Here is a 17,815-nt window from a genome sequence, read left to right on the forward strand (position 1 = left end):
ATAACTGACAGGGACCGACGGGGAGCGTTTAATTCCCAACATGTAAAACCTTGACTTCTCTTTGCAGTTTATGAATAAAAATAATAATAATCACACTGTAGTGCATGCATTACGACACGGCCACTAAGATCATTGCAGTTAATTTTCCGCAGCCTCAGCACTACGCTTTGCCCAGCCTGCAAATCAGTTCTTTTTACGTTTATTCAACGTCTAGAGACCAAAAATAAGGACTGTTTAACTGGCTGGGCACTCATGTTTGTGACATTTTCTAGGCAGAAAATCAGTCGTTTTTTACATTGATTCAATGTCTACATACGTTTTCAACGTTGACACACGTTGAATCATTGTAAAAAACGACTGTTTGCTGTCTGGGATTGTTACCTTGTAAAGTCCGATGTTCATTCCATTGACGAAAGGATGTTTCTAATGATGCGGGGAGCAAAACATGCTTTTGTCGTTTCACTATTTTAACCTCAAGAAGCTGATTCGATCGGTTATCTTGCACCTGGTGAAATCAATTAGTCAATTAGAAACGGCAATCAAGGCGTCAGTACGTTCATACCAGCTCATAAACATTGATTTTTGTAGATGTTTCTCACTGCATTAGTTCATTGGGTTAAAAACTCACAGATCCAAATTTAAAAGTGTGGCAGCTCGTAATATCAACGATCTGCTAGGTTGACGTTTTACAGGTGGTACAAAAAGGATCATACAAACTTTAGGTTTTCTATATTCCGTGCACACAAATGAGATGCCTACGTAACTCGCACAAATAAAATGTTGTCATATGCATTCTTGTAAAAATTTTCGTTGCCTTATTCGGAGTATATATCGGCTGTTGACCTTAAATGGTCTATTGATAGCCTACTGTTCACTTAAACATTAGTAATAGTAAGCAAACCTTGTTTTACGATTTCAGTTTGCAGTCGTACCAAAAATACAAACACCAATTTGTGCAATATGCAGCACAACATAAAAGAAACTTAAACAACATATAACAACGATAAAGCAACTTGAAAAAACACGTTTTCAATGAACTCTTAACAGCGAGTACAGTCAAAGCACACAACTTTCGCACCCAGTGAATGGAGTGATTCACATACAACATTTCAACAACCAGCGGAAACTTCACTTCCTGCATCAGTGGTTCAAAGCCTTTAAAAGTAAGCCGATGCGAAACTGCCAGGAATAAGCTCAAAGCTTTGTCAGTCCAAGGATAAAAATTCTATCAATCAAACTTTGTTGCAATCACCGGAACCCCCCATGCTCGGGGTTTGTAGCTTGAGTCTGAATGATTAACTTGAGTCCTGGGCAAAACTGACTTCTCGAAAAGCTAGAGCCACAGTCTTAGAATCCATAATAGGGTTTTTGAGGATGGCGAGTTCAATGGTGTTACTTTCAACACCATTTGAGGTCATTTTCAAGGTCAAAGTATTATATTTTAAGGTCAAATTACAGAATTTTGGTCATTTGTGCCCATTTTTGCGTCTAACTTGTAAATCAAAACTGTTTGAAAGAAGTCTGTGACGAAACATGATATTGTGCACCTACTGCACCTATTGTGTAAAATATTTTTTCTACACTGCCTAAGTCTTTTGAAGTTCACGTGTTTACGAATGGCGATACAGTAGCTTTTTCCTGACGATTCATCAACTGTAATTGATTAACTGGAAAGTTTCTTGGTTTAAAACAATATAGAAAAAACACTTTCTTTTAGGAAATATTTTGTTAATTTTATACGCCCTTGCAAAGCATGGCGGTTCCAAGCTTTTGTGACGTAAGAATTTACTGAAATCATTGCCCCTAGGGATTTAGTTTATTGCGTACAGCAGTGGTTCCCAACTTGGGGTCCGTGAGAAAGCATTTGGGGGTCCGTGATTACCTTGATGAATTTTTGAGAAAAAACGAAAAGCGATCTTTTTACTGTCATTTCTCTTTTTAAATGAAATTGTGTCAAGCTCAAGCCGCGAGAATAAACTGTACCGGTATGCATTAAAATAAATCTATGCTGCTGCCTACGTGTACATTGACCTTAAACTACATCTACCACAACGCATGTCGATTACAGTGAAACCACGATTGGCTTGTCCATTACATCATAGAAAGCAGAGAGAACAATTTTGCGCACACTTGGAAACACTGCAAATCTCATTTCAACGTTATTTTAATTTATAACACCTGCCGAACGAAGTTGAAACATGGATTGGAAATTCTTTTCGTTTTGTCTTGAACAATGTTAGCGATGACGATCTCAGTAAAGATGACCTAATTGATTTGAGATCAAAAGAGTTATTACGCATTGAATTTCATTCAAAAACCGTGGAAGAATTTTGGTGCTCACAACTGCAAACCTACCCATTCATGGCAAAGCAAGCGATTATTGTTGTGTTACCATTCATAACCACTTAACCTTTGTGAGGCAGGATTCTCAGCTCTTGTTGCAATAAAAACTAAACATCAAAATCACCTGGACGCTGAAGATGACATGCGTGTTACATTGACTAAAACTCAACCACAGTTTAGTCGTTTAGTTCAGTAAAGACAACAACAGCCCTCTCATTAAATTTGCTTACATTGAAAAAGTTTCGGCATGGCACTTTGGGTCACCTTAATATTCAAATACTGTTGACATTTCTTGAACAATTCATTCATTTTCTTATTTGAGCAACTGTTTAACCTGATATTTGCCGCAAGAGTGATAACGGCAATGTAATATGACACAGTAGGCTACAGTTTGTAGTTGAGTAGCATAATTATTACAATAGTCAACTCAATAGTAGCCTATGTTAATTTAGTTTCAGACAAAATTTAGGTAGGGGTCCGCAGAATTAATAATTTGTCTAAAGGGGTCCGTGACAACAAAAAGGTTGGGAACCACTGGCGCACAGAAACAACATTCCCTGATTTCATCGAAAATATTGTTTTCGATTTGTTGCTTTTTATTGTAACTTGGGAATTTCAAAACACGTAAAAAATTATCTGAAATAAGCGCACTTATGCCTAAAATATTATGAGACAGTTTGTAACCAAATGTAGAGCAAGAGTTCTGTTCATTTGTGAACTTGGTTTGTGACAGCGTTTTGTCAGCCAGTTCGGTCTTATTTAGTAAGTCGAGATTTGTAGAATTCGGATAAACAGCTTGAAAGAGATTGCTTCATATGAGTACAAATTGATTACTAATATGTAAATTTGGCTTTTGCTATGTGTTAAACGTCTGACATATCTATCAGCTTTGTACGCGCTGGGTCCACTTGGAAAAAGGCTTACGTAATGACAATTTTTTTACTACGCATGATCTACGTATGATGAAGATGGTAATGAGATGTCATCAGAGTTCCTATACATAATTTGAATAGAGGTGGGCTGAGTGTGCCGACTATGTCAACTGTCTTTTTTGTACATAATGCCTGTAATTTGCATGACAAGACTGAAATGCGTTGCCGGTTTCATTTTGCTGAGCTGTTATCGTTTGTAGATGCATCTTTAGCTAGTAATAATGCTGCTTGTACTACTTTACTTTAGCCAACATTCTATTGAAAGCTTATGTCCTCAATGTAAGTGACAAAGAAAAGTCTTTGGGATGCCTCAGGAGGCAAGAAAGCTTTCCAGCTAGTGATAGACATTGTCTATTATGGTGTCATATTGTTATGTATTGTCACTTTTTGTATTATATGGTAATCATAGACTCCTTTAGATAATAGCCACAGTTTTGAGGTATACATATGATGTTTAATTGTTTATGTAATAACATGTTTCGTCACGACTTCTTTAAAAATGTTTTGCTTTACGAGTTAGACGCAAAAATAGGCAAAAATGATCAAAATTCAGTAATTTGACCTTAACATATAGTATTTTGCCCTTGAAAATGACATCAAATGGTGTTGAAAGTAACACAATTGAGCTCGCCATCCTCAAAAACCCTAATATGGATTCCAAGATTGTGGCTCTAGCTTCTCTAGAAGTCATTTCAGCCCAGAACTCAAGTTAATCTTTCAAGTTACTAACCCCGAGATCGTAACATTCCAGTCCTTATCTAAAGGAGTAAAGGAGTCTATGCTTGCAATACAAGTTGAAGCAAAACTCTTGTCAAATTCAAACAGGTAATGTTCAAACGTTGGCTACGTGGTATGCAATATGCAATGAAAATATACACAGATAGTCACATTTGCCATAAAAATGTTTGAGAGAAAATACGCTTCAAGTTAACTTTAAACATTCAAGTTAACTTTAATAGCCAACTTTTCATTATGATTTCCAGTTTACAGTAGCCTAGGTACAAATTTAGAACATCACATGCAGTGAATGCTGCAGAAACCGCAACTTGATTATCGAATTAAGCAGCCCTGCACCAATGCTGTGATAGGCTTTTTTCTGCAGCATCAAATGATCTAAAATGATTCCATTTCTATCAAGATCCAGCAAAATTACATTAAAAAATCTTTTAGTCAACTCAAAATAGACAGATCATTATCGTACAGCGGTAGCCTACAATAGAACAAGTATAGAAAAGAAAAACATAATGATCTTGGTGTTGAAAGTTACAGCACTGTCGGGCAAAATGGCTTGTGGAATTTTGGGTATAGCGGTTTTGACCACACAAAAAGGCAGTCTATTTATATTCAGTGGCGTAAAACCGTATAAAGAATGGAACAAGCGGGTAAGCTGGTAACCGCTTAGCAACAACAATTAATTAATTAATTTTTTTATTCATATTTTTGGCTAGATGAGTAAATGAAGACGACATTTTCACAACTAGCTTATGGAAAAAAAAGTTTTCTCCTTGTCTGGTACTCAATAGATATATTTGCAATATTAGAAGGAGGAAAAGCGCAATGCGTCGATGATATTCTCGGTAATTGTCGATTCAAGTTACTGAGAACAAGGACGGATGTGACAAGATTAACAATTGAAATTTAAAAAAATCTGTTTTGACAACGCCGAGTAGCCATTGCGTACTGAAAGTTGCAAATTTAAGAGCAGCTACAGGGCAACAAACGTTTTCAGACGAGGCAATAGATTCAGCATTCGGTAACTTTCAATTCTTACAAAACTTTTCTGTGACAGCAAATAAACTCACCAGGGTAATAATTTTTAATACATCCCAGGCTGGAATTTCATTTCCTTCAATCGTGATGGGTTCTCGAGGAAAGATAATATCGTTAACAAAAGGATAGATGTCGATAATTTCTTCAACCGAAGCAAATGTGTGAGTGGGAGGATAGAAAGGACACGGTCTGTACTTTCCACCAAAACTCACAGGTATCACAATGCTTTCTTGCTCGCACGAGTCTAAAAACAGCACTAGTCAAACAATGGAGCGCTTACAGACGGCTACGATAGAGTATCCTGTGTTGTGTCTAAACTGCCAACACTGCAAAATCAATAAAAAGCACCTGGTATGCAACAGTAGCGCGTTGAAAATTTGTTTTTCTCTACACCACCTTCAAAGTCTAAAGTACGGTATAAAGCAAATTGAAGTAGACGCATTCACTTCTGTGTGCTCTCAAGTGTTTGGAATCTCCCTCTGAGCATCAAACCAAGGGGAATTTCTTTTTTTTGGTGCCTACAATGGAAGTTGAGGCAAATGTGAATGCCAACCAGTTTTGGTGAAAATAATCTGAAGTGTTGAAAACTGCTAGAATGGAAGTTATAAAAGACGCTTTCTCAGTCTAAGGATAGAGATTCTCACATTCAATCGATATCTTCTAGTTAAATTGTCTTTAAAATAATCAATTTGGTTAAAAAATAGAAACATATGCTCAGATTTGCTACATAGGCATAAAATAAAGTCTTTTTAACTGAGCTGAATTCATAAAGTCTCACCGTTATTTTGGTAACTCTCCGCTAAAGCTAATTGCACATGTTCAACGGTGACGTCACGAAGAAACAAATTGTCGCCAACTTTTACACTGTCTTCGTTGCCCTCGGTAGCGTCGACTTCACTCACTTCCACAAGCAAGGGCGCATTCGATGCCAGTTGCTTTTCGACCTGTCAGAGATAAACATTATCTAACAATTGAAAATCAGGCAAAAAACCGTGAATAAACAGTTAAATACGCTCACACTCGGGACCTCTGCGTGGTGTGCAATTGGTTTAAGGACCCCTTGGTATCGTGGCTTTGACCGCAGATAGTAGCATATGGCGCTGCAGAAGTCATTGTATGCTTCGAAGACATTGCTGCAATGCTGCTGTCAGGTAGAAAGAAACCTGATAAACTGACATATGATTTACATATGACTAGAAACAGAGTTTATATTTCTATGAATAACTTCTGGTTCGGAAAACAGTTACCGGTTTGGCTAATTTATCAAGTTTAACACACAGACACGAAATTCTTCTTGTCAAAAAGAAGACTAGATTGTCATCATTGACGTAAAAGCTTACTAATCGCAAAATTTGAGATCTGTCGGAACTACTAACATTTAAAACCAGAAATTTCCGTCACAAAATGAAAACTTCCCGGTCGAATTTTGGCTAAAATTAAGCTCCTCTAAAAGTGCTGCACCGCATATGCTATGGCAGACGATGCCTTTTGACAATAAACAATGATACAGTTGCAAATTTATTGAGGTAAGCTAACAAAGATATGTATAGTATAGTTGTATTGTATACCTGGCAGAGACATTGTCATTGTCGCTTGCATTGTTGCAAACAATATTGATGTGTTAGCAGCGATAACATTGGCATAGGGTCCTGAGTTACTCTTCAACCAGGGCTCGACATCATTTTATTGACCTAGAATTTTTCCATAAAGCCAAGGAACTCAGAAAACACTGCATATTGTTTGGAATTCTATTGTATTCTTCAAAGGTGTGTTGTACACTACAGGGGGCCAGGCTAGGGTGTTTCATTTGCTCCCTTTATTTGAATTTTGATCTGTCCCTAAGTTAATTCTGTTCCATTTGGGAAAAAAATAACCTGGAAACAATTTTTAATTTCATGGCCCCCCGTTTACCCCCCCCACCACGACTTCGAAATTTCTGCCTACTCCAATCGCCATAACTCAAAAACCACTTTAGATAGACATGGGTTGTTGGGTATCAAAGTTATTGGCATACCCCACTTTAATTCAAAAATGCTGCCAAAATAACAATCTGAGCAAAAAAAATTTTTTTTATTTTTGCACAACATAAGAAAAGCAGTTAGCATGAATTTGAATAGCCAAAAATACGATGTGAACAACCAAACATAAGTGGCAACTGACACAACACCAAAATTAATCACATGACACAATATTATCAAAAACCATCTATGAAGTAATAGGACATCACAATAAGTAATAGCACAGCAGGGGCTCACACAACCTCCATTAAGCAGGCAGCAACGTGGTGTGTTGTGCTTAGCGCATCGGTGTTCGCACCAAAGAGTGTTTACATTAATTACAGCTACTGAAACCACTGTGTTGCTGTTTTCTTGTACAAGAAAGGTCAAAATGATTGCCTCCATCCAGTAATGGGTAGTTAAAAAAAATTCCAGTCATACTAATGTAAGTCACTGGAAACAGTGTATTACAGGCAACTCCAAAGCGAGTGCTGCAAAAATTGCCTACAATGTGCTGTGCTTCAATGATGTTTTTCCATCCTGGAGGATAAAAATTCAATGACCACAACACAAGTGGGACATGAATCATGAATAGTAACACAGCAACAGCTAACGCTCATTAAGTAGGGCATGGATAGGATACTAAGGCCCGTATTCTAATCCAACTTGAGTTCAAGCTGGAATACAAGTTGAACTTGGGCTATGGTATACCAAATACATGGACCAAGTCAAACTTGAGTTTCAGCTTGAACTCAAGTTGGATCTTAGAATACGGGCTTAAGTTATCTATAATCCTGCAAATAGTTACATTTTTTCAAAAACTGCAAGTACGAATAGTATCCAAGCCTGTTGGTTGACATATTATCATGATTGATGATGCATGCATATAATCGTCAAAGAGGCAGTTGGGCATCATCAACAGTATCAGTGGGTGCTTCTTTTGCGAAGGAATGGTTGACACTTTCTGTGTTTTTCTGCCACTTGCAGAGGGTGTCTTGTTAATGGTCTTCACTGCGAGAAGATCTCAAGAAGTCTGAGCTTAATTTTATATAGCTTTCAGCACAGTCATTAATTACATTGATTCCTGGGACATTTACCAGGTTTTCTTTTAAGATGCTGTTGTCATGCCATTCATTAACAGGCAGGTGCAAAAATTTATGGTTCAGGTTCAACAAGTTGATAAAATAGCATGAATCCTGTCCAACTAAGTCACCAAGCCTTGTTGATGACCCAAAGTGTTGTGAAAATTTTGGTTTTTCAAACCCAGTCCCAGATCCATGTCGCTGTTTTGGGTTGGCTGAGTGTGTATCAATGCATTGTAGCATTCGATCAGCAACAACCAAGTTTCTTCAACAGGAGTGTGTTCTCTGAATAGAGAAAGAGAAATCATTTCCTCTGTACCAAAAGTACCAAAGGTGTCTCTTTAATGCCTTCAGAGCAATACAGTTATTGATGTTGCTGTAAGTGAACAGCATCTTGTAAAACTTTAAATCATTCCATAGAGCATCAGTGGGTGATGAACATGTCAACCACCACTGAGAATACACATGACATGTGTGCCGAAGTTGACAAAGCCTCTTATCTTTGAGGTTTGTATCTGTTGCTACCACTCTAGAGTGGTAGCAACAGTGCCAAGTGGAAGCTTTCCAGACTCCAATGTACTTTCCCAGAAGGTATATCTTAATGGAGTTAATCAGCTTTGACGCCCATCCGGCTTTATGCAAAGCTCTTGGGTTTTAGAAGGTTATTGGATTTTGCAGTAAATTTTCCAGGAAAATACGACAGAGTTCAATGAACTCTAATTAATCACCCCTCTGGAAACTATGCTGAGCAGTACAGCGTATCATCAGGAGACTTGGTAGTTTTAAATTTTAGATCATTAAAAATTTGAGACAGAGTGACTTCCCCTATATGGTGTCTACAGGCAGACCACAAGGGACGCTGCAGACTATTTTGAATCTTGATACATGCTGCTGAATACATCAGAAAGTTGGAATTGGGCTATGGTATACCAAATACATGAACCAAGCCAAACTTGAGTTTCAGTTTGAACTCAAGTTGGATTAGAATATGGGCCTTAGTATCCTATCCATGCCCTACTTAATGAGCGTGTCCCACTTGTGTTGTCGTCATTGAATTTTTATCCTTTAGGATGGAAAAACATCATTGAAGCACAGCACATAGTAGGCAATTTTTGCAGCATTCGCTTTGGAGTTGCCTGTAATACACTGTTTCCAGTGACTTACATTAGTATGACTGGAATTTTTTTTAACTACCCATTACTGGATGGAGGCAATCATTTTGACCTTTCTTGCACAAGAAAACAGCAACACAGTGGTTTCAGTAGCTGTAATTAATGTAAACACTCTTTGGTGCGAACACCGATGCGCTAAGCACAACACACCACGTTGCTGCCTGCTTAATGGAGGTTGTGTGAGCCCCTGCTGTGCTATTACTTATTGTGCTGTCCTATTGCTTCCTAGATGGTTTTTGATAATATTGTGTCATGTGATTAATTTTGGTGTTGTGTCAGTTGCCACTTATGTTTGGTTGTTCACATCGTATTTTTGGCTATTCAAATTCATGCTAACTGCTTTTCTTATGTTGTGCAAAAATAAAAAAAATTTTTTTTGCTCAGATTGTTATTTTGGCAGCATTTTTGAATTAAAGTGGGGTATGCCAATAACTTTGATACCCAACAACCCATGTCTATCTAAAGTGGTTTTTGAGTTATGGCGATTGGAGTAGGCAGAAATTTCGAAGTCGCGGTGGGGGGGGTAAACGGGGGGCCATGAAATTAAAAATTGTTTCCAGGTTATTTTTTTCCCAAATGGAACAGAATTAACTTAGGGACAGATCAAAATTCAAATAAAGGGAGCAAATGAAACACCCTAGGCCAGGCCTCTCATTAAAATCGAGTCAAAATTATTCTTCACACGGCCTGTGTGTTAGCAACAAAGCTCGCACAACTGTGGCCTTGTTAACTCTTTGAACAGTGTGACTTTCATTGATAAAATCAGCAGCTTTGTATTACCGTTATGGCATACGTAATGCATCCGCCAAGTTCTATTACATATTATAAGAAGCATTGTGCCATAGAACAATACACAATTTCTCTCATGCCATCCAACATTGACGATACGCTAAACAAACGTACTTATTGCACACTTTGTAAAGTTGTTAACATGTGCACACTCAAGAATCGCTAGAATACTTCTGCTGCTTTCACTTGTTATTGATAGCTTAGTTTCTTTCATACACGGTTGGTATTGGTCGAAAGTAAAAATAATGCAAAGTATACAGGCCTGAATTTAGGGGGGCAGAGGGTACAGGTGTCTCGCCCCCCCCCCCCCCCCCCCCGACTTTTAAAGGGCCCCCCTACGTGGAAAAAATGTGATTTTGTGTTATAACAATAGAGAGAGATGCAAAAACCAACAGTTAACACATCAGAAAAGCCGCTTCAAAAAGCTATCAAAAGCAAAAAACCAAGTATGTTGTTGGCAAGTCAAATAATAAAAAAGCTCAACAACAGACGCAGCGAAAGGCAATTGCGATCAAATTCAGTTAGCTCTATCTTTAATTTTTTGATAAAAGACATGGATAGAACAAATCAAATTTAAAAAACTGATCTTTTGTTGACAACTATCTTACTTCAGAAACGCTTGGGAAAAGAAAATGCAAATTGACTGTCAATTTATGGCAATAATCTAAGATAAAACAATCTGCAATTTATATCACATAAATCAAGAAATAGCTATAAACCATTCGATAAATGTGATATGCTTACCACTTCATCCCATTTGTATTCCTTCCCTCCATGTTGAGATAACTCCGTATTTTGGGGTGCCTTTGATATTTCACCCGACATCGCACTGAGTTGTTCAGAAATAAATATTGAGTCAAAAAATTAACAATACACTGTAAACCAGTTTCAACCAGTTTCAACCCATTTTCTGTTTTTTTGCTAATTGCTGCAAGAAACTTAATCATAAAAATGTTTCGTTTGTTAGAGCGTTTTCAGATGTTGAAGCAACGTCACAAAACACTTTGTCGGCTTTTCAGAAACCAGGGTCAGAAACCTGGAAACCAGCATAGAGTAAAAAGAGCAATAAAACTACTAATTAGGTCAATCCCAATCTCACATTTGTGGATGTGTCTAATGGGCCTACCCACTTAGTAACCTTTTCGACAAACTACATCACTCTTTCCTCCACTAGGTCTGCGATCTATGCAAGTTTTCTCAAATGGCAAAGATTTAGCGTTGTCTCAAAGTTCGTTCTCGAAGGTTCTCTAAAAGATTTAAAACTATCACACTCAATGTGTGTTCACCGTTCAGTCCTTCTACCAAATATTGACTGTTTGGCTCACGACGAAGGATCCTTGAATCCGAGACTCACACTGACTACACGTCTGGAAGGAGCTATCTGTTTACTCTAGATAACGAAGGTTTTGATAAAATCAAAAATAAAAATGTTAAAAAATTATTGTAGTACATAAATATTGAAATATTGAATGTTTGTAATTGAAACGTGCATTTACTTACATTCAAAAGTAGTTGCTGTTTGAAAATTTCAGAATAATGTAATTGTAATGCCATACAGTAAAAAAAAATGGTCGTGTAATTGTAACGAATTGTAATATAATTGAACTATACCGTAGCGTAGGTAATTGATCTAACTCTGCTGTATACCAAGTTTTGAAGTTGCAGCAAAACAAAACCACAAATATTGGTCTTCTTCTACAGTAGCTCTAACTTTTAGCACCAGACAGTACATAATCCTTAGATATAGGCTATACTGTCGGTCTGTTGCTAAAGTTTCATCTTAAACTTAGCCACAAAATTTGCAGATGGAAGAAACTTTTGAGATGGAATGGAAGACTTCTATGGTGGAATAGAAATGGGATGGAAGAAAATCTCAGGATAGAAGATGGAACAAACGTCTTCCATTCCAATCCATACCCTGTCAATAGGATCTGAGACAACTATTTTTGATAATATCAATATGAAATATGTTCAACTTGTTGCCTGTAACTGAACAACGCTCACATCGGATAATTTGAAAAGAAAACACATCGCCTCTGGCTGAATTTTGAAAATAGGTTTTCTCGTCTAGGTGTTTTTGAATCTATGACTGTGCAGTGTGTACAAGAGATGCACGGATTTCAAAATTTAAAATCAAAATCCACTTTCAGATTTCAACGTAAAATCACGATCTAAGTTCAAATCCAGATTGTAAGCTTTGTAAAATCCAAAACCCCTTATCCAAATCCAATGAAACCCGACAATAAACTAACATTATGTTAAAAAAAAACAAAAAAAACTTACAGTTAGGCTCCTTGTAGGCAGAAGCACGTTTGAAAACAACACATTGCAACTAAAATGAAAAACAACATTTTTTGATAGTTTTTAGAAAGACATCAAAATAATATCAGAATTAGCAGAAGTCCAAATCCAAATCCGGTCGCTGACATCAAATCCAGCAGAATTTAAATCCAAGACCATGTTCCGCCCCGATAGCTCAATTGTTAGCGCGTGACTTCTGGAACGAAGAAGCTTCAAGATCAAGCGGCGCTGGTTCGACTCTCGGGGTGTGCGCTTGAGCAACGCACGTTAAGGACTGCTCTCCATTCAGCGGCATCGAATGGATGGAATAATTCCCCGGCAACAAGACTTCAATAATCGGAAACTTCACTCGGTCAATCTCGGTGACCGGGCCTGCGTCAGTGATTCAAAGCCTCTACTCTACAAGTATGCGAAACTGCCAGGATTAGGCTCTTCAAGAAGCTTTCCCAGTCCGAGGATAAAGATTCAATCAATCAATCAATCTCTGGTGTGTACTATCACACAGTATGCCTTTCTGTTCGTAAAATTTACCTCCTTGATAAGCTTAATCTTTATTTAAAACGTCAAAAGAGATTTTTGATTTGACGAACATTTGAACTCTCAATCAAGTGTATATACTTGATTACTTAGTATACTGCTATAGCAGCTCATCATAACGTGGATTTTAAATTCTTTTTATTTATACTACGCCTTTTAATTTAACTGTGACTATCAAAACCTGCATTCTACGTTATGTTGCGTAGGTTAATCTTGCCGAAGGCTTTTTAGTTTTGTATGGTGACAACTGCTTGACAATGTCATTTGTCAAGCAGAACAACGCACTACCACATTGACCTCTACAATTGCTGAAAGTCATGAAGAATTGAGAAAAGCAATGTTCGTATCACATCAGCACTACAGCAACTCAGAAAGTCATGCAAGCAGGCTCGAAAGTTTTGGAATTTAGATCTTTATTGATGACCGCGTATGGTCTTTCGCTACCATCCTGATTGCGCCATTATCTTATAGAATAAATTGTTTTGAAAATTTTATTCATTCTGCTTGTTTGTTATATAGCGCCATTGAAACACATAACTTCAATTGATTTGGCTATGCTACTGCAACACCAGGGCAGTGCAGCACAGTATTTTTTACAAAATATTTATTCTGAAAAAAGGCTTATGTACGATAATCTAACTAAAATCCCTATAAAAACACGCAAATGAACTACGCTATTCTGTATTTCCGAAACCAAAACTTCCCCATCTCTTCCTGTTTTTGTGAGAAACAGTATTTCTATGCACTGGTAGGACTTGTCATAGTTTGTCAGCAGCGTGTTGTTTATTCTCACTGCATCACATGCTGTTTTAAAATGCACAATACGTTCCTACGCTTTATGATCTAAAAACACTAGTGATTCTTCAAAAGACAAACTGTTTCCGCCTGCATTGTTTGCATGATACTGCACTGTGCTGCTAGCTTTCATTGAGCGCTTTCAGTTGATTTACATCACGCAAACACCCGTGACCGATAGATTAGCTTGAATGAATGTGACTTTACGAGTGAGGCAAACAAAACACCCAACCCAAGTCACACCTTTTCACCGCCAAGAAAACAGTTACCAATATACATGTACAGTAGCCTCAGTAAGCTATGTTGTGCAGCTTTTAGACAGTTTTGAATACACCAGTTAACTTCTCTTCACCGCTGCTCATTAAGCAAAGTGCAGTTTATTGATCACTTCTTCTGTGAATATGACAACAACATCTTGAATAAAGATAATAGAGACTGGAAGCTATCGGCTATAAGCATTAATGAGAACGCCAGCGCTGGACTAGTCTGACAACTATGCATACTCGTATCGTAAATAACATACTTCTTTGTCAAACTGCTTTCTTAGCTGATTTTCACTTTTATGTTCATTGAGTTTCCCAGACAACAAAATCTGTCATTATTACATTGATTCAACGTCTACAGACGTTGAATCAATGTAAAAATGACGGATTTTGCTCTCTGAGAGTGCCATGAACAATTCAACTCCAATAAAATAATTTCACTGACAACTTCTGCAGAACCACTGCTAAGTCCATTCACTGCCAGAGACCGAAAAGCTGCACCACATTAAGCTTGTAAACTACGTCACAGCTCTGACGAAGAGCGTTGTTGTAGTGCCTTGCTTTTGTGTATTTTGTAGACTGGGCCTGATATGAAAGTTTTGTCAAAATCGATAAGCGTGACGTAACAGAGTTATAACAATGCTCGTCGCAAGGCTGACACAGCTAATTCTCTTTCCTAACCCAATTTGTGCTGACGTTAGGACCGTGTAAAACTGACTGAATTGCAATCCAAATCCATGTAAGCTTAATAAGTTTGAGAATTTTTACATTTGAAGTTCTTTTCATAGTGTTAACTTGTAAGTAAAGTGTTCAGCATTTGGTTCATGAATACACCTAAAAAATTGACTCTTCACTAATACTTGCGTGAGGATTTTAAGCCTGTTGTCTGACTTCAATTTTATTTTAACGCCATCAAAAATCGAAAGTGAAACACACGTCAATTTCAAGTGAAATTTGGAAATGGAGTCAATTTCAAGTGGAAATTTCAAAAGTCTTACTCTATGAACAGCGGTTTGTGGAACAAACCTTTTTTATAACAGAAATAGTAATTCATCTAAAATGAAATCAAGATGACTGATTAATTTTAATTGTGGAAATCTTTATCAAGAGCCGCAAGGGCGTCCGCACATAGGGGCAAATGGGGTCAGCTGACCCCCCCTGGAAAATTGTTGGATGAAAAATGAAAAAGCGAGAACATGCAAAAATAGGCAATTTTCTGAAAGGGGGGAGGGGTGAAGGTGATACGAGTGATGACTGGCTGGTCAAGCTCTCCGATTGTGATCATCACATTCACCCTTCTTCGGGAGTATCCCACTTCCTCTATCAATTTACGAAGATACCTACGACTTACGAGCTACCCGTTAATCGCAAAATTCGACAACTTGAGCTACTGTACTCTCAGAACCATATTACTAGTGCCAGTAGCGTAGCCAGGAATTTTGAAAGGGGGGGTTTGACGACCCAGCGACGGGGGGTCTGGAGGGCCTCCGCCAAAAAATTTTGAAAAATTACTTTGAATTAGGTGCATTCTGAAAGCATTTTCAACAAAATGTGGGTATGAATATTGAATATTGCTGTAAATGGTGCTGTCCGGTGGCATAGCAAAAGGATAAGATCATGTTTTCTTCTGCAGTTTTCGGAAATAAAGCTTGGTCTCTATGTTTTCTTGTTGTTAATTCCTGGCTGAGATGTTTAAATGTTTGGTATTGGCAAAACTCGCTCTTTTAATGCAGTTTTGTATAAAATTATGCAATTTTTTTTAGACTGAAAGCATCATTCTCAATATCGTGACGTCACACGCGTGCCAAAGGGGGGGGTTGTAACCCCCAACCCCCCCTTGGCTACGCCACTGACTAGTGCGGGCACTGGCTTTATCTCACATAAATCTTAAGAAGGATAATTCATAGTTTCAGATAAAATCATCTCGTATTTCGTGAATTCAATGAAGCTGTTCGTAACATTTAATCATACAGAAAAGAACAATCAGCCACCAGTTTAGTTACCGGTAATCAGTTCTTGAATAAAAAGTGAAGTCAACGTGGGTCTTTGCCTAATTTTTCGATGACTTTTTGGATGAACGAATTTTTGTCCGAGTTTATTCGGCTTCTGTGGACACTCATCATACACAGCCCGGATAGCCTGTCGTCAGACATGGTTGATCTGAGCCATGTTTTGACCCGCCTCATTGTGCTGAATGATCTTTCTACCGTACAAGTAGTGGCGGGGAGGGTCAGTAATGTTATCATCGCTTGACGTACAGCTGGAAAAAGTTCCATATTTTTCACCAAGTCCACAAATTCCAATTCTTCCTGGTCTTCGGACTGAGGAAATTTTCCTTTTATGGTTATTTCATACCACGACATGGCGTCCTGCTGAAAATTGTCGAAGTTGTAGAATTGGTGTATGGTTTTGACCAGGGCTTTGTAGTCTGAACGGTCAATTTTCTCCATCTGCGCTGGATGCAGTCGGTATAACATGAATGCCAGCATGTTCGTCTCTGAGAAGCGGCTTTTCAGAGACTGGATTAAAGAGTCCACGTAAGGAACGTAAATGGAGCGGCGATAGTATTTCTCACTGGTGCCACCAGTATTTGCTCTGAATACTTGTCGGACACACTGCTGTGGGACAGATATGGTGACATCGATTTCTTCGCCTGACTTTAATGCCGCTGTATAGATGTTTTCTGCAAAAAGTGTTTCTGCATTTTGCCGATGATCACAAAACATTGATATGAGTTTGTCAATGTGCTTCTTGACACCTAACATGTTCAGTTGGACTGCCTGAAGGGCTTGGGTGACAGGCTCCAAAATTGATGAATACTTGGCCATGATATATAGCGTTGAACCTACTTTGATCCCCCCCTAACCGAAAACCTGCGGACGCCCTAGTCAAGGGGATGTCGGGATTTATAAAGTCATTCGATCGAACGAAAATGGAAGATGCAATACTTGAGTTACACCCTTGTTTGGGATCATCAGTGTTGCAAATCGGAAAAACCAGATACCCTCCCTTGCATTAAATAGAATAAGACTGCAGTTAACAACAGCTTCATTGTTTTCTTCTTCGTTTGTATCTTCATCGCCACTTCAAGGGTCGACCGTCGAGGGGCTCTGCCTTTTACTACCCTTGAACAGTGGCGGCGACTTGTCGGTCTAGATCAGCGTTTCTTAACCAATGGGCCATGGCTCATTGGTGGGCTATGGAAACATTTCAGAGTGAACCACAAACGTATTTAAAAAAATTGCTAGATTTATTGAAATTTTAAGTTTCCTTTTTGTCACAATAGTCAACTTTAGCCTACCCTTGTGTGTTTGCTTAGTAGTTTTGATTGTAGTATCAAAGAATAATGTGCTCTTTTGCTACAAAGTGGTCGTTTTCATTCTGTAGTGAAATAAAACCTAACAACCAGACGGCATTTGACATAATAACATGAAAATAAACTAAAAAGTGCAAACGTTTTCGGCTATACTCATCTTAGTCCTTTTCAAGCAATTGACTGAAGGCTAACATCAGTAATGAGTATGGCCGAAAACGTTTGTAATTTTTAGTTTATTTTCATGTTATTATGTTAAATGCCGTCTAGTTGTTAGGTTTTATTTGTTTATGGTTAAAAAAAATTGCCTTTCTACGAAAATTGTAATTTTCATTCTAATTATTAAAATAATAGTTTTGACGGTGTAATGCAATCAATGCCTTTTATTGCATATCATTTTATTTTAAACAGACGTATCGCCATCATAGACGCGCCTTGTCTACAACTCCAGTGTTCTCTTGAATCCCGCAACCTTGTCCATGGCGATCGGTATGAGAAGTTGATTGACCTGCAGGGCGAAC

The 17,815-nt window shown here is 38.0% G+C and overlaps 2 protein-coding genes across 2 annotated transcripts in view; both read right to left on the reverse strand.

The window, feature by feature from the left end:
- LOC145777701 (uncharacterized) overlaps positions 1–10,982 on the reverse strand; it is a 29,955-nt gene extending 18,973 nt beyond the window's left edge. Inside the window, exons 1-4 of the mRNA XM_082589135.1 lie at positions 10,830–10,982; positions 5,824–5,989; positions 5,078–5,289; positions 382–505 (exon numbers count right to left, since the gene is read on the reverse strand). Of these exons, the coding sequence (XP_082445261.1) occupies positions 382–505; positions 5,078–5,289; positions 5,824–5,989; positions 10,830–10,910 (583 nt within the window). The 5' untranslated portion in view covers positions 10,911–10,982. The remainder of the gene's footprint in view (positions 1–381; positions 506–5,077; positions 5,290–5,823; positions 5,990–10,829) is intronic.
- A 5,032-nt stretch (positions 10,983–16,014) lies between these two features.
- Positions 16,015–16,809, reverse strand: LOC145776678 (52 kDa repressor of the inhibitor of the protein kinase-like). The gene has a single exon (XM_082587910.1). The coding sequence runs from the start codon at positions 16,807–16,809 to the stop codon at positions 16,015–16,017; it is 795 nt and encodes a 264-aa protein (XP_082444036.1).
- Between the last annotated feature and the right edge of the window lie 1,006 nt (positions 16,810–17,815).

The sequence above is a fragment of the Aplidium turbinatum genome, chromosome 9 (assembly GCF_918807975.1).
Source record: "Aplidium turbinatum chromosome 9, kaAplTurb1.1, whole genome shotgun sequence".
Taxonomy (NCBI): Eukaryota; Metazoa; Chordata; class Ascidiacea; order Aplousobranchia; family Polyclinidae; genus Aplidium; species Aplidium turbinatum.